The 26,017-nt window shown below is 34.9% G+C and overlaps 1 protein-coding gene across 1 annotated transcript in view; it reads right to left on the bottom strand.

Moving 5' to 3' along the window:
• Nucleotides 1–2,810: 2,810 nt before the first annotated feature.
• Nucleotides 2,811–26,017, bottom strand: part of LOC131806691 (uncharacterized) — a 41,366-nt gene continuing 18,159 nt past the window's right edge. Inside the window, exons 3-7 of the mRNA XM_059131251.1 lie at nucleotides 8,950–9,027; nucleotides 8,465–8,640; nucleotides 3,240–3,340; nucleotides 3,020–3,134; nucleotides 2,811–2,816 (exon numbers count right to left, since the gene is read on the bottom strand). Of these exons, the coding sequence (XP_058987234.1) occupies nucleotides 2,811–2,816; nucleotides 3,020–3,134; nucleotides 3,240–3,340; nucleotides 8,465–8,640; nucleotides 8,950–8,986 (435 nt within the window). The 5' untranslated portion in view covers nucleotides 8,987–9,027. The remainder of the gene's footprint in view (nucleotides 2,817–3,019; nucleotides 3,135–3,239; nucleotides 3,341–8,464; nucleotides 8,641–8,949; nucleotides 9,028–26,017) is intronic.

Below are 26,017 nucleotides of genomic sequence, written 5' to 3' on the forward strand. Positions count from 1 at the left end.
ACGAATATTTCGATTTATTTCTTGAAATCCGATATATAAAATAATGCCCACGTTTTTGCATTTCCGGTAAAAACAGCACTCCTATTTAAATATGTATTTCTCATGAAATATTATCTCTTTAAATTCAATCTCAGAGATTTATGTTTCAATTTATGCCAACTGGTATTCAAATATCTCACTGCCATGCTTTATACAAAGTACAGATGGTGGGTGTAAACTATCACGTGGTAAACCTACTCATTGTAGACATTTTTTATGTATAGCTTTTTTTTTAATAAACCGATGCTAATATAAAAAAAAACTCTCACACATAATTACTTAATTTCGTTTGTCCAAAAAAACGGTGTGAACGACAAAAACCGGTATTAGAGACAAAAGCGAGCAAATAATGATAGGTTTTTTTGGCAGCAGCTTTAGGCATTACAGGTAGCAGCATACCATTTCATTTATTTTTGGGTCAAGATCAACAAACCAAAAAAAAAAATAAAATAAAATAAAAAATGCTACACAATTGCATGGCAAGGTCAAGAGGGGTTACAAGCCATTCCAAAAGAACAGTGTAAATGTAATTGTTCTCTAAACTAGGAAAATCACTTTAAAATTACTTTCAATGTGAATGCTTTAATGGGTCAAGGTCATGTGGAACAGTGCGGTGAACGGCATTTGGGTCTATATATTTTTTTGTCATACTCGTATATATTCCTTATGAGAATAAAAAAAAAGCATGGTATTTATAACAAGTAAGCAAAGGCTAAAGTTATGCGGGGCCGACCATGTGATACTCTTGTGTCCAAATCTATTTTGGAAGATTTTCTTTATTTAGGCACTCCGCCACACTCCGCAACAAAAGCTGTGGCCCATTTTACATCTTAATATAATCCATTGGTCATTCAAAATGCTCGACGTCTTTCCTGTCCTTAATTCTCTCTTCATGCAAAAATCTGTGTCGATTGGTTTTCAATTGTGACCTGTAGGGCGAATGCAAAATCAGGAACATTTCATTTAATTTTTATACCGCCCACTATAGTATGGAGTTTATATTAAGTTTGTCATTCTGTTTGTCACACCTCGAAAAATATATTTTAGACCCAACAAAGTATATACAGGGTTGCCCATATTCGACGGACCTTTGGGCCCTTTCGGCCCATTCCAATCGACGGGGCTTGTCCGCAGGCAACATTCTTTGCGTCAATTGAATTTTGTACGGGAACAAATGCAAATCAATGCGAATAATCCGTTGTAAAGTGGACCGAGCCATGCCCAACTGCTGAGAATGGCGTTTTTGGGATGTTCTTGGGGACCTCTCAACACTGGCTTGGTCGACTTTTATATGGCCTCTTCACACATTGAGTTTTCACAATTGACTTCTTCTGTTGAATGTAAATTTCTGAGCGCTCGCGTGGCGTGTATTGGTTCATGGTAAAAATCTGCTTGGACTGACGCTTCAAACGCGGTATGTCATTGAGCGATGTGACATCTCTGTCAAAAGTTATGGCGTTGCCAGATGGGTCCGTCGAATATGGGCAACCCTGTACATTCTTGATCAGCATAAAATTTTATGTCGATTTAGCGATGTCCTTCCTCCATCTATAGCTTCCGAACGAAATGAAGTAGTTTGATAAAATTTTACTCAAACGTATAAAATATCTGCAGGATTTTTGGTCCACGACTTCGTATAGCCCCCATATAATGGTACCTCCCTATTTTTAGTATTTTTATAATTTTAGGGACATTATTCACCGGAATTGTTTTAAATTTGGTATTTGAAGTTCGTAATGGATGCTACAGCCTGTGAAAGAAAATTGTCTATGCAGGTCCACGTCTTCGTATAGCCCCCATATAACGGTACTTCCCGATATTCGGTATTTTGATGATTTTAGCGACATTATTCACCGGCATCGATTCCAATTTGGAATTTGAAGTCCGTAATGGATACTACAGTCCATGACAGAAATTTGTCTGTGCATGTCCACGGCTTCGTATAGCCCCCATATAACGGTATCTTCCGATATTCGGTATTTTTATTATTTTAGGGATATTATTCACCAGAATTGTTTAAAATTTGGTATTTGAAGTTCGTAATGAATACTAAAGCTCATAACAGAAAATTGTCTGTGCAGGTCCACGTTCTGGTATGGCCCCCATATAATTGTACCTTCCTATATTCGATATTTTGATGATTTTAGCTACATTATTCAACGATTTTTTTTTTCAAGTTACTTACAGTTTTTTTACTTGTTTCTTTTTTTTGTCCATTAGAACCCCTAAGTGTACATTTTCAAAAACAATGGGCTTTAATTCTGACCCTAACCCTACAATCATGCTAGATTTTCTTGAGGATACGACAATGTACTGCGACCTGTATACCTTCCTTCAACATATAGTGTTACGGGGTGTAGAACAACGTTAGAAAATGTACAATTCAAAATTGTTAGTCAAATAGAAAAAAAATCGCATGCGATAAAAAAATATTCCCATATTTTTCCTGGATTTTCCTACATTTCATGCTTTTCTGCCAAGAGACAATTCTGAATTGATCAGAATTAGTAACTATTTTGCTACATATTGAATGTTCTGGCTACCAGCATCACTGCAATAGTCACAACTGACCTTTTAATGTATTTGACATGGACAGACGGACGGACAAACAAAGCTAGATGGGCTCATCTCGGCGAGATAGGAAGAGCCGTATATAGTTTCCTATGTCGGGAAACAATATTTCGAGGTGTTACACAATTTTTGGCCCAATCAAACTTGTTATACCCCCACAACATGGTGTTACAGTTAAAAAAAAAACAAGAAAAATGGGATTAAGTCTGACAATAAGGTGAGAATTTATCTTTAGGCAGTATCATTTGGATAAATAAATCACTTCTTATATTAGATTTTTGCACCTGTTTATTATCATGTTCTATTGGATTGACGTTGTCATAATTAATGAAATGTTTAAAATAATTGGTAATATTTTTCTTTTCTTCAAAATATTGTATATTTTATTCATTTATTTATTGCAACTTACCTGACATTTATATTCTATGGATGCATAGAAGCCATCATGCAAACCATCACACTTAAAATGGATATCTTCATCGGCAGGGGTCGTTGCTAAGAATGGATACGAGGACAAATTGTAGCTGTGAAATGGGAAAAATAAAAATTAAAAAATGATCAATTAGTACAATAGAATTCAAAAAAGTCTCAAGTTGAACTAATTAGTTGTAGTTGTAGCAATGTGTTACCCTCTCAATTCTCTGGGCAAGTTGGGATCCCAAATGTAATCGATTTGTGGTATACCCGTCAGCTTGGATTCTCTTGAATTGGGTTTTGGTGTGGCCTCGTTCTAAAATTGGAAAGAATAAGAAATAAAAGTTATATAAATGTAATCAGTTATAAAGGTATATATTTGCGTAAAAAGTTGTAAAAGAATTGAATATTGGTTTATTTATTAAAATTTCATAAATTTAGATATATACTCCGATTTATAAGTAAACCTAACAAAGTATTTTTTAAGGAAGATGTTTTCCCAATATTTTTTTTTTTAACAAGTTAAAAAGTATTAGTCGGTTTTGCCCACAGATTTATACCCTCAGCCAATATTCGATTATTTAAATATATTTTGATTTCTGTTATTCAAATTATTGGCCCTCAATGGAGTAGGTTCCTGATGAATGACCCAATATTGTCAGACCTAAATAAATATGATATAAATTTGGCGACGAGCCAGTTTTGGATCATATTGGTTGCTTTCTTCACTTTATATGAGATATGTGATAATTTTTAGCAAATGTTAAAATGTTCATGAGGTACCACATATAGTCGACAGAAGTATTTAGTTTTCATACTTCATCTCATACAGACAAAAATATTGATATGGGCAAAATTACGAGAAAATCATTTTGATCTAATTTTATGCGAAATCTTATATTCCATATTCATCTCAGGTCTCTGGTTGGGAGAAATGCTTAGATTAGCAAATTGTAAGAAATCTCTAATTTGTTTTGCAATTTATGACAAAAGTACCAGAAGTGGTTCGCAGATATACAGGGTGAGATGAAAAAACTGCAACCAACTTCAGACTGCTGTCATTTCTAAGCCACTCGTCCGACAGCTGTTAAAATTATTCCATTGACAGCTCATTATATTGTTTACAACCCTACAGAAACATTTTGGTGAGAATTTTCCAGAAAAAAGTTATTTGTGATAGAATTCGAGCGTGGTAGTGTAATTTATTTATATTTGAGTGGAATACCACAAGTGGCTATCGTTAGAGCACTCCAGCAATTAAATGTGAATAAATCTTTTGTGTCTCGTACCATCGCTCGTTACCGTGATATTGGTAGCGTATATCATGATCACATCATATCTTGTGCTAGCAGAAGATTTGAATTTTGAAGAGAGTTGAATGCTTATTTCACTTTCTTTGAGCGTTTTCTTTTTTAAAATATTGAACCCTATGTGGGGGAGGTACCCGAAGAAATGGCCCGATCTCTACCATTTTTATACCCTACACCACAAGGTGGTCAGGGTATTATGTCTTTGTGCATTTGTTTGTAACAGGCAAAAGGAAACGAGATAGACCCATAGTTCCTTTTGATGATCTGCATAGAATCACTTTCTGAGTTGATTTATGCATGCCAGCCCATCTGTCCGTCCGTCCGTCTGTCCATGTATTCTTGTGAACAAAATGCAGGTCGCATTTATTATCCGATTGAGATGAAATTTTGCAAACAACATTCGTTTGGCCCAAGGACGAACCCTATTGAAATTGGAGATAATCGGTAAAAATTTAGATATAGCTCCCATATATATCTTCGTCCGATTTGCCTTTTATTGTGCACCAAACGTGTAATATTTGTCCAAATGGGATGGAATTTGGCACATACGACCGAATTTAGTCTAGAAGGTAGCCCGAATAGTATGGAATTTTGCACATACAACCAAATTAGGCCTGAAAATAAGTATGCCAAATTTTATCGAAATCGGTTCAGATATAGCTATAGCTCCCATATATATTGTTCATCCGATTTGTTATTTTTGCCCTCCGCAGCCTTAAAATGCACTCTGTAACAACAATATTTGGGGAAATATATCAAATGCAGCTCAGAAATACCTTTGGTAAATTTTATCGAGATCGGTTCAGATTTGGATATAGCTCCCATATATCACTTCGTCCGGTTTACCATTTATTGTGCACCAAACGTCTAATATTTGTCCAAATGGGATGGAATTTGGCACATACGATCGAATTTAGTCTAGAAGGTAGTATACCAAATTTGGTGAAGTTCGGTTCAGATATAGATATAGCTCCCATATATATTGTTCATTCGATTTGTTATATTTGTTACCGACAGCCGTAATATACACTCCGTAACAACGATATTCAGGGAAATATATCAAATACAGCTTAGAAATATCTTTGCCAAATTTTATTGAAATCGGTTCAGATTTGGATATAGTTCTCATATATATTTTTATCCGATTTCAAATTAATTTCGCACCAAATGGGCAATACAAGTCGCATATGCTTCGGCATATTTAGTCCTTTGAATTTTAAATTATAATTATAATCATAGCGTGTATGATTGAATTCTCCCATAAAAACTTTTAATTATTAAGTGGAGCTCAACTAAATTAGCGAAGTGGTGTAGGGTATCATGAAATCGGCCCCGCCCGACTTTAGGACTTTCTTTACTGGTTATAACAGGTTTTGTGTTAATAGAAATATTAAGATGCATCAAGTCTGCATTGAATCGGATGTTAATTTCGCATTTTATGAGCTTCATGGATATTCAAAATTTTACCCTTTGTGGTGGAGGTATCAGAAGGAGTGGATATATTCCATCTTCACAGCATATCTTGTGTAAGTAGAGATAATAGGTATGTGTGAAATATGACGAGAACCGAATGCTGATTTCTGATTTTGTAATCTTTTTGTTTATTCAAAAATTTGATCCTTTTGTGGGGAGGTACCAAGACGACTGTTTCGATCTCTACCATCTTAATAACAGATTTTGTGTTAATAGAAATATTAAGATGTATCAAGTCTGAATCGAATCGGATGTTATTTTGTGGTTTTATGAGCTTCGTGCATATTCAAAAGTGTTGACCCTCTGTGAGGAAGGTACCAGAAGGAGTTGAGCGATGTATTCCATCTTCACACATGACCGTGGGTTAATTAAAGTATTGCGATATGCGCAATTTGAAGACAATTATATACAATTTATAAATGTTGTAAATATTTAAAATATTGACACTTTGTTGGGGAAATTTTGAAATTTTGCATGAGGGCCAGCCTCGCTGCTTAGACGTGCGATGGGGCTAGGTTTTTTGGAAATCGTACTAAAAAGATTACGACAAGTACTGAAATGTACTAAAAATTGAATACTTTGTTCTGGACAAACGAAACTAGCTAGAATTCTGAAAGGAGTAATGGAGTACAGGGCAGATGTACCAAAGGGTATTTGGAAATTCGTACTCTAAGGAAACGAAAAGTTCTAAAATGTTACTAAACTTCCCAAATGGTACCAATTTGGTACCATTCATATAATACGAATGGAAAGAGCGAAAAAATTGAAGTTTGGTGTTAGAATTAAAGTTAGAAAGTAAGTTTGATGTACGAAGGTGGTTTCGAAAAAGTTTAAGAAGTGTCCGTACTCTACTAAATGGTACTAAATTTGGATTCAGGTTGATTCAGGTTGATGATGCTGAAATTTTCATATTTTGTATTGAGATTCATGTTGGCAGTGGGCTTGTGTATAAATTTGGTTTCGGAAATGTCTACAAGTGTACTAAACAGTACTATATTTAGTACAATTTGGTATGGAACGAACATAACATATGAATTTTAAATTATAACAAGCTTGAAGTCTAGAATTCGGCTTAGAGTCGCTTTCATGTTGAGCATGGACATAGGGAGGTAGCTTTGGTAAATGTGTACTATTATTGAACAAATAGTATTGAATGGTACTATATTTGGTATTTGGTGACGGAATTGAGATAAAATTCTAATATTTGGTATTTAAAACACTGATGATATCTGTGTTTGAGATTTGGCGGCGACGTGGACCTACATGGCCAATTTGCAGTACCAAAAGTCCTGCAGACATAATGTACATTTGATTAAAATTTTATCAATCTACTTAATTTTGTTCGGAAGCTAGAGTGGTTTCCACAGACGGACAGACGGACGGTCATCGCTAATTCGAAATACAATTTTATGCTGATCAAAAATTTTATGCTGATCGAAATGTATATTTCGAGGTGACAAACAAACTTAATATACCCTCCATACCATGGTGGAGGGTATAAAAATATTGCAAAACTGAACAAATTGTGCATTTTAAGTACATAAAGGTGGAATTTTTCCTGACGATGCAGCGGGCACTTGCTAGTTATATATATGAGACCCATAGTTACATTTAAACTGATTTCCACCACATTTGAAAAACTTTCTTCAAGTTTGAAATCGATCGTGTTTCAATTTCACCCTCTCAATAATATCTGATGACTATCCAAAATGGTAGGCTTCTGCCCTGTCATAAACTCTAACTTCATGCTGAATTTCCCATAGATAGATCTTTTTTTGTGACCTGTAGAAGGATTGAAAAATCAGGCAAAATTTCTGACCGTAAACCATGTGGATCTGTCTATAATTGCAACCTAATGCGTGATTACAAATTAATATGGACTGGCGAACTGATGGACGCACACACATGGCTAGATCGATTCAGATTGGCGAAATAAGAATAGCAATATCTATCATCATGGGTCTAGAATCAACTTTTCGACTCAACTTTATAAAACCTCCAACAATAATAGTTTCGCAGGGTATAAAGATCTTAATTCTCATATAAACGGATTTCGTCCATATTTCTCAAAATCAAGTGGAAAGATGTCGCTCTATGTTTTTCGATAACTCCCTATAAATGGTCAATATTGTGTGTTATCACAAATCAGAAGTTCAGATTATTAATATCACTTTCAATAAAGTGCCAAATACACATTTTCGTACAAAATTTAAGCATTTGTGTAGAATTCATCTTGACTATCAGTATCCACCCACTTATAATAATTTAATATTACTTAAAAAATTCTCACAAAAAATATTTGAGGTTCGTCACACATGCTCGAAGGTTAATAGCCTCGGTTAACAGTAGAAATAGAAAATAGAATTCAAAAAAACTCTGCGTTATTCTTTTCCAATAAACGTGATTTGATTTTCAAATAAAAGAAAATACTTTCGCCTAGGCCGACAATATTTCTGACGACACTCAAAATGGCCTACCATAAAAGGTTAACTAAGTAAGTGGAACGCAATGTGTGCACTTACCCCTAGCTAATTAATAAACAAACTACACAAGTATTTGATTGACCGGCCAGTGGCCTGATCAAATAAAAAATAACAAAATTCGAAAACACTTTTCATTTCAAGAGAGGCGACTTTTCTAATATCATTTTTACTTACCTTTTGTTCTTCCACTTTCTCCTCACCCGCCGTTGAAGATTCATCAGAACTTGCCTCGCTTGCGGCAGCACCTGGTGTTGTGGGTGTTGTTGTTGATGTGGTCTTGGGGGCAATGGAAACTTTTTTGAATGGCGCAACAGCATCAACCTGTTGAGCTATGGCAAAAACTAAAAGAACTGCAAAGAGAGAATGAAGAACAAAAAGAAGAAGAAGATGAAGTGTTTGTTGTCATAAATCAATAACGAACAAATAAGGGAGCCTTGACAATGAAATTAATTAAAAAGATAGATAATTTTGTAAAATCTATACGAATATTAGTAGTTTATGATGATCAAAAGCGTGATGATAATGAACTTGATGGCTTTGTAGTTTTCCTAGTCTGAAGTGTGTTGTCTCAAGGTTTTAAATTTATAAGTATTAGTAGGTGTCGTTTGTTTTTTTTTTCTTGATTTTGACAGGTTATTTTTGTTTTTTAATTGTCTTACCAGCTGCTATTAAACTCCATCGTTTGGCTCTCTTCATTGTGATGTAAAACCCCTTAGATTAAGAGAATTTTGAAAAACCTGTAATGAGAGAGAGAGAGAAAATAAATATGAGGTTAGATAAATGATTAGAATTTTTTAGAAATGTATGGAATATTTTAAATTCTATATTTAAATTAGAAATGTGTATACAAGCTCGCATGGTGGTTTGTTGTACGGTGTGCTACAAACTTGATTCAGCTAAGAAAAATAAATGTTAACAATTTTTCCAATTTAGCTAGAATGCTTATATCGTAGACAAGCAAATGTAAGTGAGGTTATAAGATTTTAAAGATTTTCCAAAAGAATTTTAGTTCTATGCAATTCTTTCGTTCGTCTTCTATTAAGCACACGATCTCGTCACTTGGGTAAAACAGTTTTTTGTCATAGTGGTTATTTTTTTAGAATAACTCTTGGGGAGAATATCCCAGACAAAAACCTGATATAAAACTAAAAAAACTCTCCTATTATTTATTTTTTTTTCTTTTTTATCGCATGCGATTTTTATATCCTATACCACAAGGTGGTCAGATTATTATGTCTTTGTGCATTTGTTTGTAACAGGCAAAAGGAAACGAGATAGACCCATAGTTCGTTTTGATGATGTGCATAGAATAACATTCTGAGTCGATTTATGCATATCCGACCGTCCGTCCGTCTATCCATGTATTTTTGTGAACAAAGTACAGTTCGCATTTATTACCCGATCCAGATGAAATTTTGCACAAATCACTTGTTTGGCCCAAGGACGAACCCTATTGAAATCGGAGATAATCGGTAAAAATTTAGATATAGCTCCCATATATATCTTCGTCCGATTTTCCTTTTATTTTGCACCAAACGTGTGATATCAGCCCGAATAGTATGGAATTTTGCACAGACAACCAAATTAGGCCTGAAAATAAGTATGCCAAATTTTATCGAAATCGGTTCAGATATAGCTATAGCTCCCATATATATTGTTCATCCGATTTGTTATTTTATTGCTCCGCAGCCGTAATATGCACTCTGTAACAACAATATATGGGGAAATATATCAAATGCAGCTCAGAAATACACTTGCTAAATTTTATCGGGATCGGTTCAGATTTGGATATAGCTCCCATATATAACTTCGTCCGATTTACCTTTTATTGTACACCAAATGTCTAATATTTGCCCAAAAGGGATGAAATTTAGCACTTACGAGCGAATTGAGTCTAGAAGCTAGTATGTCAAATTTGGTGAAGATCGTTTTAGATATAGCTATAGCTCCCATATCTACGATTCACCCGAATTGTTATATTTGTTACCCACAGCCGTAATGTACACTCCGTAACAACGATATTCAGGGAAATATATCAAATACAGCTCAGAAATATCTTTGTCAAAGTCTATCAAGATCGGTTTAGATTTGGATATAGCTCCCATATATATCAAATGGGCAATACAAGTCCGAGTATAAAAAATACAAATGCTTCGGCATATTTAGTCCTTTGAACTTTAAATTATAATTATAATCAAAGCGTGTATGATTGAATTCTCCCATAAAAAAATTTAATTGTTATGTGGAGCTCTACTAAATTAGCAAAGTTGTGTAGGGAATCATAAAGTCGGCCCCGCCCGAGTTTAAGACTTTCTTTACTGGTTTCAATTTGAGATATAATATTGAAGTGTAAATTTTGTAATATTTTTTCATCTTATAACCCAGGTTTAGGTTATTATATACAGATTGCAATTATCGTCCGATCCTCACGAAAATTTCCATAAAGGTAGGGTTAGGCTCAGAAGGGCTAGGTGTATCATTTTTAAAGATGTTCGCAATATATTTAGAGATTGAAATGGACCAACAACTAAAAATGTTCCTGATTTTGCAGCCGTTATAAAGTCCACAAATAGTAATCAATGGACACGAAATCTCGCATAAAGTTAGATTGTAGGAAAGCGGGTTGAATGGACCACTATCTTTAAAAAAAATAATATTGTCATTATACCGAAACGCTGATAAAAATCCAAAATACAACAAAGGCGAACCTGTGACTTTTTATGCTGATTTCGTTGACGAATATAGCCAAATATCGTTGACAAGCAAATCATACCGATGAGTCTAAATTTGGAGATACAGAGGAGCTTCTGGCTTTTGGAAATGATAGCAAAATATTTAGGAATTCGAATGAACCAAGAACAGAAAAATTTTCCTGATTACTCAATTTGAACCAATTGATACGGAATTTTGCATGTGAATGTGATGACCATTGGATTATATTTAGTTGTAACAACTAACTGCACGACGGAGTGCCTAAATATTGGGCAAATGTCCCTGGTGAAAATGCTAAGGGTAATATCTGACCAGTGCTCCATGACATTATTCCAAAAACGAAATCTTCCAAAATGGATTTCGACATTTTCGTATTGCCCCCGTACTACTATAGCTCCCGATATTCGGTATTTTGATGGTTTTGCCCACATTATTTATCTAAAAATTTGTATTTGTGGTTCGAAATGGGCTCCAGCATTCGAAATGGAAAAACATTGAATATCTAGGTCAACGTTTTCCTATAGCGCACATATAACTGTTCTGTCGGATATATAGTATTTTGACTTTGATTTTAGCCATATTTTCTAATAGATTTGTGTGAAATTTGGTATTTACACTTTACAATGGACTCTACAACTGGCGTCAAAACATTGTTCATATCGGTCCCTGGTTCTAGTCAAATTTATCCACGAAATTATGTAAAATTTGGTATTTAAGACTCGCAATAGCTTACAGTCGTTGTAATATAAAATTGTCTATATAGGCTGCCTACCGATCTTATTGGAGTTTGTACTTTAAAGTTGAACACGATCGAAAATTCACGTTCCGATGGAATGGGCCAATATTGCCCACTTCGTATCGGACCTTCGTATCGGACCTAAGGACGAAAATCCAGGTTCCGATGGAATGGGCCAATATTGTCCATTTCGTATCAGACCCAAATAAATATGATTTAAATATTGCGACGTGCCAGGTTTAGACTATATTGATTACTTCTTTAACTTTATATGAGAAATGTGATAATATTTAGAAAATGTTAAAATGTGCGTGAAGTACCAGATATAGTCGACCGAAGTATTCCATTTTAATACTGCATCCAATGCAGATCAAAATATTGGTATGGACAAAATTATAAGAAAATCGAACATGTATCTCCAATTTTATGCGAAATCATAAATTCTAATAAATCCCATATTCTTATCGGGTTTCTGGTTGAGAGAAATATTTAGATATAGCAAGTTGTAAAGAATCGCTGATTTGTTTCGTCAGTTATGACTGATAAAAGTATGTACATTTTATGAGTTTCATTGATATTCAAAATTGTGAACTTTTGTGTGGGAGGTACCAGAATGAGTTGACCGATATATTCTATCTTCATATCCGACCTTGAGTTAATAGAAAATATTGTAACTAGGACTTCTACGTCACAATTTATAAGAGTTATAATTATTCAAAATTTTAACCCTTTGTATGGGAGGTACAAGAAGGAGCGGACCGTTATATCCTATCTTCACCGCAGATATTATGTTAGTAGAAATAATGGGATGTGTAAAACTTTATATTTATTTCGGATTTTATAACCGTTTTGGTTATTAAAAACTTCGACCCTTAGTGGAGGAGGTACCAGAAGGAATGGTCCGATCTCTACCATCTATATAACTGATGTTGTTATAAGTGGTCAAGTCTGAATGAAATCGGAATTTGTTTTGGGTTCTATGAGCTTCATGGATATCCAAAATGTTGACTCTTTGTGAGGCAAGTACCAGAAGGAGTTGACCGATATATTCCATCTTCACACTTGACCTTGGATTAATAAAAATATTGTGATTTGTTTAATTTACATCACAATTTTGACCCTTTGTTGTGAAGCACGTGATGGAGTGGACCTATATTGTCCTTTTTTTGCACCTGACCTAGCACTGGTGCAAATATTAGGACTTGCAAAGTTGAAGCCAAATCGGATTATTCTTTCTATTTCTGTGCAGGAAAAAACACTTTTTATACCCTACACCACAAGGTGGTCAGGGTATTATGTCTTTGTGCATTTGTTTGTAACAGGCAGAAGGAAACGAGATAGACCCATAGTTCCTTCTGATGATCTGCATAGAATCACATTCTGAGTCGATTTATGCATGTCCGTCCGTCCGTCTGTCCATGTATTTTTGTAAACAAAGTACAGGTCGCATTTATTGCCCGATCCAGATGAAATTTTGCACAAATCATTTGTTTGGCCCAAGGACGAACCCTATTGAAATTGGAAATAATCGGTCAAAATTTAGATACAGCTCCCATATATATCTTCGTCCGATTTGCCATTTATTGTGCACCAAACGTGTAATATCAGCCCGAATTGTATGGAATTTTGCATATACACCCAAACTAGGTCTGAAAATATGTATGCCAAATTTGATTGAAATCGGTTCAGATATAGCTATAGCTCCCATATATATTGTTCATCCGATTTGTTATTTTTGTCCACCGCCGCCGTAATATGCACTATGCAACAACAATATTTTGGGAAATATATCAAATACAGCTCAGAAATACATTTGCTAAATTTTATCGAGATCGGTTCAGATTTGGATATAGCTCCCATATATAACTTCGTCCGATTTACCTTTTATTGTGCACCAAACGTCTAATATTTGTCCAAATGGGATGGAATTTGGCACTTACGACCGAATCGGGTCTAGAAGGTAGTATGTCAAATTTGGTGAAGATCGGTTCAGATGTAGCTATAGCTCCCATGTATACTGTTCATCCGATTTGTCATATTTGTTACCCACAGCCGTAGTATTCACTCCGTAACAACGATATTCAGGGAAATATATCAAATACAGCTCAGAAATATCTTTGCCAAATTTTATCGAGATCGGTTCAGATTTGGATATAGCTCCCATATACATCTTTATCCGATTTCAAATTAATTGTGCACCAAATGGGCAATACAATTCCGAATTTAAAAGATACAAATGCTTCGGCATATTTAGTTCTTTGAACTTTAAGGTATAATTATAATCATTGAATTCTCCCATAAAAACTTTTATTGCTATGTGGAGCTCTACTAAATTAGCAAAGTGGTGTAGGGTATCATAAAGTCGGCCCGCCCGACTTTAAGACTTTCGTTACTGTTTTTTTTTTTTTTTTGTGGTAGCGATCAACTTTTGTAAACATAACGGTTTCATAACCTATAAAGTTTCTGCATATAGATTTTTTTTCTGAGCTTTTTTTAATTTTGTGACAGGATGGCCAAACCAAAAATTATACGGCCTCCACTCGAATCCCATCAACTATTTGTATTCATTTAGAGTCGTAAATATTATAAACTTTACAATCAATAACATTCACAACATTCGCGGAGTCAATGATCTTTGATGTTAGGCCTTTTTGTTGTTAAACGAGTTAACCCATTGTGCAATAAATATAATGTCTGTCGTTTTTAGGATTTTCCCAAAGACTCATGTCGTGTCTCACTTGAAGAACTCAAAATTTGCAACCTTCATTTTTTTTTGGTTAATTCTTTTTTTAATGCCTCTTTTATGGCAGCCAAGTCTTTTGTTCACTGCAAAATAAAAGTTCTTTTGTCTTTGCGTGTAGATTAATGTTTAAATGTTTTTGTTTGTCATTCTTGCAGCCGAGTGTGGGGAGGCTTTTAGTGTCGGCATATGTATCTTTCAATTTGTTTTTCTCCATGTCAGGTGCATGTGATTGGCATATTTAATGAGAAGTAGTTTTTGGGTATTCTTAATGCTGTAGTTCTTGAAATATTTCCAGTGAATTTGGTTGAAAATGAATTCAAGTGAATAATCCACAGTTAGCTATGAAGAGCGTACTTAAATCTCAGCAAGTAAAAATGCTGTAAGTTTTGCCCAACCGAACTTTCAATACCCTACACCATTTAGAACTAATTTGGAAATTTAAGAAGAAAATAAAAGCCGTTAAAATCTTTAAAAAACCGAATGTTGCCATTATATTAGAGTCTATACGACGACGTGGACCTGCAAAGGCAACTTTTGTTATAAGCCAATACCATATTCAAATGCGTAACTTGAAAAAAAAATCGGTGAATAATGTAATTCATCAAAATACCGAATATAGGTAGGTACTGTTAAATAGGGTCTTTACCAAAACGTGGAGATGCACGGACAATTTTCTGTCGGGAGATGCCGTTATATGGAGCTATACGAAGACGTGGACCTGCATAGAAAATTTTTTGCTTATGCTGTAGTATCCATTACGATCTTCAAATAGCAAATTCGAAACAATTCCGGTGAATAGTGTCGCTAAAATCGTCAAAATACCGAATATCGGGAGGTACAGTAATAAAGGGGGGGTATACAAAGACGTGGACCTGCATAGACAATTTTCTGTCTTAGACTCTAGTATCCATTACGAACTTCAGATACCAAATTTAAAACAATTCCGGTGAATAATGTCGCTAAAATCGTCAAAATACGAATATCGGGAGGTGCCGTTACATGGGGGCTTTACGAAGGCGTGGACCTACACGGATAATTTTCAATACCAAAAGTCCTGCATATAGACTACATGTCTGCCTTAACACTTGGACATTCATTGGCATTGAGCATCGCCTAAATGTGTGGCTCCGCCCGTCTATCCATGTTGTAATCACTTTACAGGTTCCCATCGTCACAAAATTTTGCATGGAATTGGGGTTAAGGTGAGAACAGAAGCCTATATGGAGATGATAGCAAAATAGTAATGGGCTGAAATGAACCAGAAACAGAAATATTTCCTGATTTTACAGTTGCTCTAGGAGTAACAATTGTAGATCAATCGACGCGGAATGGGGCTAGAGTTAAGGGCTGAGGAGAAGCCCACTAATTGGATAGTAAAGAAATAACATTTATCGGGTCAAACAGACCAAACTTTTTTAGGAAACAATATAAAACCAGTAAGGAAAAACCAAAAGTCGGACGGGGCCGACTATATGATACCTACACCACTATGCATATTTACTAGAGCTCACGTAACACAAGAATTTATTTCAAGTAGATCATATCCCCTACCAACATTTGGCTTTAGAGCAGTTATAGTTTGCTGTAGAGTGCATAATATCACTTGGAGAAGGATTGTATTAAAACAAGTAAAAAAACTGTAAGTTCGGCCGGGCCGAACTTTAAATACCCTCCACCATTTGGAACGAATTTAGCAATTCTCAAAAACAATAAAATACGTTAAAAATTCTGTAAAAATCTTAAAAATGCCGAATGTAGCTGTTATATTAGAAGCTATATGACGAAATGGACTTGCATAGGTAATTTTTGTCATAAGACATTACAATGTTCAAATGCGAAAAATCGGTGAATAATCTTGCTAAAATCATTAAAATACCGAATATAGAGAGGTACTGATATATGGGGGCTATACGAAGACCTGGACCTGCATAGACAATTTTCTGTCATAGACTGCAGTATCCATTACGAACTACAAATACCTAATTTCAAACAATTCCGATGAATAATGTCGCTAAAATCATCAAAATACTGAATTTGGGGAGGTGCGTTTATTTGGGGGCTATACGAAGGCGTGGACCTGCATTCGGCTGCAATCATCAAAATATCGAATATCGGGGGAACCGTTGTATATGGGCTTTACGATATCGTGGACCTATATACTCGTAGATATTTACTTTACTACTAGGGGATAAAGTGCTTAGAAAGAACTTCTAGTATAGATTTTTAGACTATTCCATTGAAAATGTAGCAAAAAAACAAGAAAGCAAAGGCTAAAGTCGTGCGGGGCCGTCCAAATCAAATGTCCAAATCCATTTTGGAAGAATTCGCTTTTAAAATTATGTCACGGAGCACTGCCCAGATATTACCCTTAGCATTTTGAACAGGGACTCTTCCCTGTCCTTAACTCTCTTCTCAGGCGTGTCGATTGTGTGATCAGGAAACTTTTTCTGTTTTTGGTACCCCTAAATATTTTGCGATCATCTCGAAAACAAGATTTGATTTGCTTGATTACGATATTTGGCTGTATTCGTCAACGAAATAAGCGTAAAAAAGCCTACTGTCCACTGTCCTAAACTCTAACTTCATGCGAGATTTCGTGTCCTGTGGTTTCTATTTGTGACCTTTATAACGGCTGCAAAATCAGGAACATTTTTAGTTGTTGGTCTATTTCAACCCCCTAATATATTGCGTACATCTTTAAAAACAAGTAAAAAAGCTGTAAGTTCGGCCAGGCCGAACTTTGAATACCTTCCACCATTTGGTACGAATTTAACAATTTTCAAAAAAATAAAGGGATTTTAAAATTCTGTTAAAATCATGTAGCCGTATATTAGAGTCTATATGGCAACTTATATAAAAATATTCAAATGCGCAACTTAAAACAAATCTGTTTATAATGTAGCTAAAATCGTTAAAATACCGAATATAGGGAGGTACCATGGTGGTTATAAAACGTGGATCTGCACAGAAATTTTTTTGTCATAGGCTGTTATATCGAACTTCACGAACTTCAAATGCGAAATTTGAAACAATTCCGATAAAAAATGTCGCTAAAATCATCAAAATACCGAATATCGAGGTGTACCGTTATATGGGGGCTATACGAAGACGTGGTCCTGCACAGACAATTTTCTGTGATAGGCTGTAGCATCCATTACGAACTTCAAATACAAAATGTGAAACATTTCAGGTAAATAATGTCGCTAAAATCATCAAAATACCGAATATCGGGAGGTACCGTCATATGGGGGCTATACGAAGACGTGGATCTGCACAGACAATTTTATGTCATAGGCTGTAGCATCCATTACGAACTTCAAATACTAAATTTGAAATAGTTCCGGTAAATAATGTCGCTAAAATCATCAAAATACTGAATATTGGGGGTACCGTTATATGGGAGCTATACGAAGATGTAGACCTACATGGCTTATTTTCTGTCTTCATTACGAACTTCAAATACCAAAATTGAAGCAATTCCGGTAAATATTGTGGCTAAAATGATCAAAATACCGAATATCGGGGGGTACCGTTACATGGGGGCTATCCGAAGACGTGCACCTATGTGGCCCATTTTCAATACCAAAAAAAATTTTATCAACCTACTTCATTTCGTTCGGAAGCTAGAGTTATTTCCACAGACGGACAGACGGACGGACATTAATAAATCGACATAGAATTTTATGCTGATCAAGAATATATATACTTTGTGGGGTCTAAAATGTATATTTCGAGGTGTTACAAACGGAATGACAAACTTAATATGCTCTCCATACTATGGTGGAGGGTATAAAAACAGCCCTTCTGAGCCTAACCCCACCCTTACGAAAATTTTCGTGTGGATCGGACGATAATTGCAATCTGTATATAATAACCCCAACCTGTGTTGTAAGGTGAAAAAATATTGCAAACTATACACTTTAATATTATAAGCCAAACTGAAAAAATCGCATGCGATAAAAATATGAAAAAAATGTCACACAACACTACAAAATCGATATTAACATCATTATTGGCATCTTTTTATGCGATTTTTTTTAGATCTTATTTTTTTATGCCAAGAAGGCGTTCTGAATCGACAAAATTTTGTCAATGTCGGTCCAGCCATTCTTAAGATATAAGCATTCTAGCTAACATCCCTTTCCTTTGTACATACACATTGTATAATATATATATATCCCATATATTTTCTATCGCCATCGGTCAGAATTGACCTTTTCGTCTATTTGTGATTTCGCAGGTATAAAAATATTCACGGTTTAATGGAAAATATGACATTTATTTAACACAAATATTAAACTATATATATAACCCGATGACCATAATCGGAAGGCTTCTGCCCAGCCCAAACTCTAGCTCTATGCGAACTTTCTCTTCGATTGGTCTATAATTGCAACCTGTAGAGCAACTGCAAAATCAGGAAATATTTCAGGTTTTAACCCATTTTAACCTCTAAATATTTTTATTTTTATTTATTTATTTATATTCAATTAACACAGTTACCTAGCCCCTAGGGCCATGGACGGTTTCAAAAACTTCTATACATAACTATTCATTCATTTCAAAAAGTCATAGGCTTCAATTTTGACGATAACCCCACCTCCATGCAAAATTTCGTGATGATCGGGTCATAATTGCGACCTGGCGAGTAATTACAAGTTAACATGGACAGACGGACAGACGGACGGACGGACATACATAGCTAGATCGACTCCGCTCGGTGAGATAGGAAGATCCATATATACTTCCCTATGTGGAAAACCAATAATTCGATGTGTTACATAATTTTTGGCCCATTCAAACTTATAATATCCCCAACATTTAGAGTTGTAGGGTATAAAAATAAATTTGTACGTACTTACATAGATTTGAGCATAAGGTATTATAAAAATGTATATATATATATTTACCTAAAATAAAAGAAAAATATCAGTTAATTATATGTTTTGAATATGGACATATTTTCAAAAGGTTTCAACACGAGTATAATACTATGATATTTGCAAGATATTTTTAATCAAAATTATGAATTATTTTATTGCTCATATTTTCTAAATTACCCTCTTTACAAAAACCTCTAAAAATTTAAAACAAAATCACAATTTCTCTACTTTTCTCATAAACAAGTTAAAAAGTATCAGTCGGTATTACCGACAGATATATACCCTCAGCCTATGTTCGATTAAATAATCGAAATATATTTGACTAGTGTTACAATTATTCAAACGTTTGGCCCTCTACGGAGCAGGTTCCGAAGGAATGGACCAATATTGTCCATTTCGTATCGGACCCAAAAATATGATATAAATATTCCGACGTTACTGGTATGGATTATATCGACACACTCCTTCACTTTATATGAGATATGTAATAATTTTTAGAAAATGTTAAAAAGTGCGTGATGTACCAGATAGAGTCTACCGAAATATTCCATTTTTATACTTCATCTGATACAAATAAAAAAATATTGAGCGAAATATTGAGCAACATTACAAGAAAGGATATTTATTTCCAATTTTTTGCGAAATCAAAAATTCCGATAAATTTCATATTCATATCAGGCTTCTTATTGGGAGAAATATTTGAGCATAGCAAGTAGTAAAGAATTGCTAAATTGTTTGAAAATTATGACAGATAAAATTATTGAAAAGTGTGACCCTTTGTGGGTGAGGTACCAGAAGGGGTTCGCAGATATATATCAACTTCACAACAGATCTTGTGTTGGCAAAAATATTTGTATGTGTGAAATTTGAAGAGAGTTGAATGCTTATTTCGCTTTATTTGAGGGTTTTGTTTTTCAAAATCTTGAACCCTATGTATGGGGGAGGTACCAGAAGAAATGGTTCGATCTATACCACCTTTATAACAGATCTTGTGTTGATGGAAATATTGAGATGTGCCAAATCTAAATGGAATCGGATGTTAATTTGGCGTTTTATAAGCTTCATGGATATTCAAAATTTCGACACTTTGTGGTGGAGGTACCAGAAGGAGTGGACCGATACATTCCATGTCAGCACCAGATCTTGGGTTTATAAAAATATTGGAATGTGTGAAATTTGAAGACGTTCGGATCCTTACATCACATTTTATAAGAGTTATAATTATTCAAAATGTTGACCCTTTGTGGGGGAGGTACTTGATGGAGTGGACCGATACTGTCCATTTTAGCACCTGACCTAGGACTGACACAAATATTAGGATTTGCAAAGTTAGAGCAAAATCGGATAATCGTTTCTTTTTCTGTGCAAAAAATATATTTTATATATATATATATATTTTTTTTTGAAAATTTCGACCTTTTGTAGGGGAGGTACCAAAAGGAATGGACCGATGTATTCACTCTTAACACCAGACCTTAGGTTAATAAAAATATTGGGATATGCGAAATTTGAAGACAATCGGACTCTTACATCAGATTTTATAAGAGTTGTAATTATTCAAAATTTCGACCCTTTGTGGGTGAGGTACTTGATGGGGTGGACCGATATTGTCCATTTTCACACCTAACCTAGCACTGATGAAAATATTAGGATTTGCAAAGTTCGAGCAAAATCAGATTATCGTTTCTCTTTCTGTGCAGAAATATTTTTTGAAAATTTCTACCTTTTGGTAGAAATGGACCGATATTGTCCATTTTCACACCTAACCTAGCACTGATGAAAATATAAGAATTCGCAAAGTTCGAGCAAAATCGGATTATCCTTTCTCTTTCTGTGCAATAAATTCGTTTCTTTGAAAATTTTGACATTTTGTGTGGGAGGTACCAGAGGGAGTGTACCGATATCGCCCATCTCCGAACTCGATCTAAGTTTGACAAAAATATTACGATGTACCAAGTTTGGATCAAATCGTATACTTCCTTCGAGAGTTATCGTGCGCACCAGCCAGACAGACAGACAGATGGACGGACATCGCTAGATCGACTCCAAATGTTCTGAAACGGATTTGGTCCAAACAGACCTAGGGTCTAAAACCGTTATTTCGACTAGGCACGTTTTGACCGTATCAAATGATATATACCCTCTGTAGCCATATGGCTGAGGGTATAAAAATATGAAAATTTCACAAAGTCAATATTTCGAATAATTAATTGATTGATTTATTCGTTTCTTTGTTGGTTTGTGTATTTAGCGTTGCTTCGCTTCCGCTGTTTAGTTTTCAAGACTTAAATACAATAATTGGTAATAATGATGTTTAGTTTCCTTGATGGCATATCAGCATAACATATCATATGATGGCATATCAGCAAAATATGTTATTGAAAACTTTTTTCTAAATACCTGTTACCAATTATAAAATTATTGTGTAACATTTATTACTTTATAGAAAAATATAATAAATAATCGTATTGTCCATGGCCAAGAAATTGCAAATTTATTTTTTGCAATTTCACGAAGACCTTACAAAACACTCTGATTGGCGGTATTGAATACATACCCTGTCCAACCGGGTATCTTGTGGTCAATTACTCATCACCTCATCAATATTAACCGAAACAATTTATTTATAAATTTATGCGCATTGTTTTTTTTTTTTTTTGTAATATTATTTTGGGTTTTTAATTGCTTGCGATGCGTGTCCGTTATAAGTGGGACAATTAGTTGGAAATATATTTGGTAATTTTTTGGTTTTTGGAGAATACGTGAATCGGGTGATATTGTTGATGAGGTTTGGAATATTAATGTAATTATTATTTGTCTTTTTGGGTGGTAAACACCAATAAGGTTTATTAACCTATATTAATATTTGTAAGTAATTTATTTACAAATAAATCTTCGAAGGGAATGGAAGGTTTTGTGTGTAAAAAAGAAACAGAAATACTTGGACGATTCCATTAAGTGTAATACTCTCTTGAGGTCTTTTATATACAAAACACCTTATGATGGTATTTTGAAGCCTATAATAGGGCACTTGGAAAATCTTTCGCATTTAGAAGGCTTTCGATGAATTGAAATGTCTTCTCTGTAATGGCTTCGTAAAGAATTGTTGTCCATAGGAAATTTCATGAATGGGTCCTCTAACTTTATGTAAGGTATTCCATAATAAAAATTCGTCTATCTATAGGAAAGCTCATTAAAAATGTTCCAAAAAAACCTCATCAAGAGTTAAAGCCTTCTACTGTCTCTTTTTATATCCTCAGCCATATGGCTACAAAGGGTATATATCATTTGATACGGCCAAAATGTAAATAATCGAAAAATATAGTTTTAGACCCTAGGTCTCTTTGGAGCATATCCGTTTTAGGACACTTAAGGTCGATCTAGTGTTGTCCCTCTGCCTGTCTGTGTGAACGGAGTATCTGATTTGGTCCAAACTTGGTATATTGTAATATTTTTGCCAAACTTAGATCGAGTTCGGAGATTAGCAACATCGGCCCAATGCTTCCGATATCTCCCCCACAAATAAAAAAAACTGCAACAAAGACAAACGTCATAATTTAATTTTTTTTTTTTTAAATTTTATTGAATGAAAGCAAAAAATGTCGGAAATAACATAAAATCTTAGAATAAGTTGAGATTTGTTCGAATTGGTCACATTTGGCACGAATTTTCACCCTCAAACGGCCAATGAAACCGTCACACGCTGCCCGAATGTTGCTCTGCGGTATTTAGGTCCATTCCCGGCGAAGCGCTTGCTTGAGGTGATCGAAACTTTGGTAATTTTTAGTGCCAACCTTGCTTTCCAAAATACTACAGAAACAACAGTCCAACGGATTGGTATCCGGAGATATGGTGGCCACAGTGCGCTGGAAATAAAGCGAGGAACCTCTTTTTGTAACCATTCTTGGGTGGCGCGTGCTGAGACCTGTTGGAATGTCCAAGGTCTGCGGCCAAAATGTTTGCGTGCCCAAGGCTTTAATACACCCTTCAGAATATTTTCGCGATAATATTCAGCATTTATTCTGATGCCACGGTCGATTAATACGAGCGGAGAGCGACCATCGGCTGTTATGACGGCCCACACCATTACCATGGCCGGCGCTTGAATTCTGGTGGCCAACCGAAGGTGCACATTTTTAGCTGACCTCTTGGCAAGTAAACACGATCATTTTGTTTGTTTACAAACTGCTGGACAACGAATGTTTGCTAATCGGAGAAAACCAAATTCACTACATTCGGCCAAGCGAAGCAACTCTTTAGCTCATTGAAATGGGGTATATCATTCCACTCCTTCCGGTACTTCCCCCACAAAGGGTCAAAATTTTGAATAGCCATGATGCTCATAAAATGCGAAATGAGCATAATATTAATTTCAAATTCATCACACCTAAATATTCTTATTAACATAAATTCAGATATGAGGATGGAATATATAAGACTCCTCCTTCTGGTACCTCCCCCATAAAGTGTCAAAATTTGGAATAACCCAAACTCCCATAAAATGCGAAATATGAACACGTCCGATTCATTCTATGCTTCACATATACCAATATTTTTATTAACACACGATCTGATGTGAAGAGGGAGTATATCGGTTCACTCCATCTTGAGTCTCCCCACAAGGGGAAAATTTTTGAATTACATCTCTGATATAGAATTGTAAATAAGTGTTCGATTTTCTTGAAATTTTTTATATCCCGATATTTTTATCAGTATTAGATGAAGTGAAATATACGATATACGCCATATCTGGCATCTTGTAATATTTATATAAGACTCAGATCAGATACGAAATGTACAATATGGCCAATCCTTTCGGAACCTCCTCCATTGAGGGCTAAAAGCTTCTATAATCATAAAACAAGTCAATATGTAAATAAAAAAACATCTGTCGGCAAAATTGTCCGATACTTTTTAACTTGTTAGATAAAACTTCAACAAAGGTGTTCTATCTACAGAAGATTTCGTTAAGGTCATCTACCCAGAGAATGGTGAGAAAATCATGGACTATCTGTAGAAAATCATGGACAAGAACTTCCATATATGGAAGATCTCATCACCGGTCTTATACCATAAAACATGCACATAGAACTTTTCATAAATTGTCTTCTATTTTAGGAAGTCCTTATAAAGGGTCTTCAATCTATACAGGTTCACTTCGAAGATATGCAATATATCAAAGGATTTTTATACCCTATACCACAAGGTGATCAGGGTATTATGTCTTTGTGCATTTGTTTGTAACAGACAAAAGGAAACGAGATGGACCCATAGTTCCTTTTGATGATCTGCCTAGAATCACTTTCTGAGTTGATGTCAGTCCCTCCGTCTGTCCATGTATTCTTGTGAAAAAAATGCAGGTCGCATTTATTATCCGAAATTGGAGATAATCGGTAAAAATTTAGATATAGGTCCCATATATATCTTCGTCCGATTTGCCTTTTATTGTGCACCAAACGTGTAATATCAGCCCGAATAGTATGGAATTTTGCACATACAACCAAATTAGGCCTGAAAATAAGTATGCCAAATTTTATGGAAATCGGTTCAGATATAGCTATAGCTCCCATATATATTGTTCATCCGATTTGTTATTTTTGTCCTCCGCAGCCGTAATATGCACTCTGAGAAATACCTTTGCTAAATTTTATCGAGATCGGTTCAGATTTGGATATAGCTCCCATATATAACTTCGTCCGATTTACCTTTGATTGTGCACCAAACGTCTAATATATGTCCAAATGGGATGGAATTTGGCACATACGACCGAATTTAGTCAAGAAGGTAGTATGCCAAATTTGGTGAAGATCGGTTCAGATATAGTTATAGCTCCCAACTGTATTGTTCATCCGATTCATTGTATTTGTTACCCACAGCCGTAATATGCACTCCGTAACAACGATATTCAGGGAAATATATCAAATACAGCTCAGAAATATCTTTGCTAAATTTTATCGAGAACGGTTCCGATTTGGATATAGCTCCCATATATATCTTTATCTGATTTCAAATTAATTGTGCACCAAATGGGCAATACAAGTCCGAATTTAAAAGATACGAATGCTTCGGCATATTTAGTCCTTTGAATTTTAAATTATAATTATAATCATAGCGTGTATGATTGAATTCTCCCATAAAAACTTTTAATTATTAAGTGGAGCTCAACTAAATTAGCAAAGTGGTGTAGGGTATCATAAAATCGGCCCCGCCCGACTTTAGGACTTTCTTTACTGGTTTACCATGAAGAAAGTGACATCTATTTGATGTGATGAAGGACCTTCATGAAGACCTCATTGAAAATCTTCTTTTTATAGAAGAATTTATTAGAGGTTTTATACCTACAAAAGATTCCAAGAATAGAATGAAATCCATCCCCCCACCCCTAGCAAATTAAAATTTCTTAAATGCACACACACTTCCATATTTTCCCTTTTACATCCAAGAATACCTCTCTCTCAATGAACGTGGTGGTGTACTCAGTAAAAAATAAAAAATTTAAACAATTACCACCAACAATGAAAAGGTCATTTGAACAATAACAATTTTCGCATAAAATTATATTCATTGCATTTTTTTCTCAATCTAATTGGCTAGTTAAACAACAACAAGTTGAAGTTAACAACAACAATAATCAGACATTTTAAGCAGAGATC

Source organism: Musca domestica, unplaced genomic scaffold (assembly GCF_030504385.1).
Source record: "Musca domestica strain aabys unplaced genomic scaffold, Musca_domestica.polishedcontigs.V.1.1 84, whole genome shotgun sequence".
In the NCBI taxonomy this organism is placed as follows: Eukaryota; Metazoa; Arthropoda; class Insecta; order Diptera; family Muscidae; genus Musca; species Musca domestica.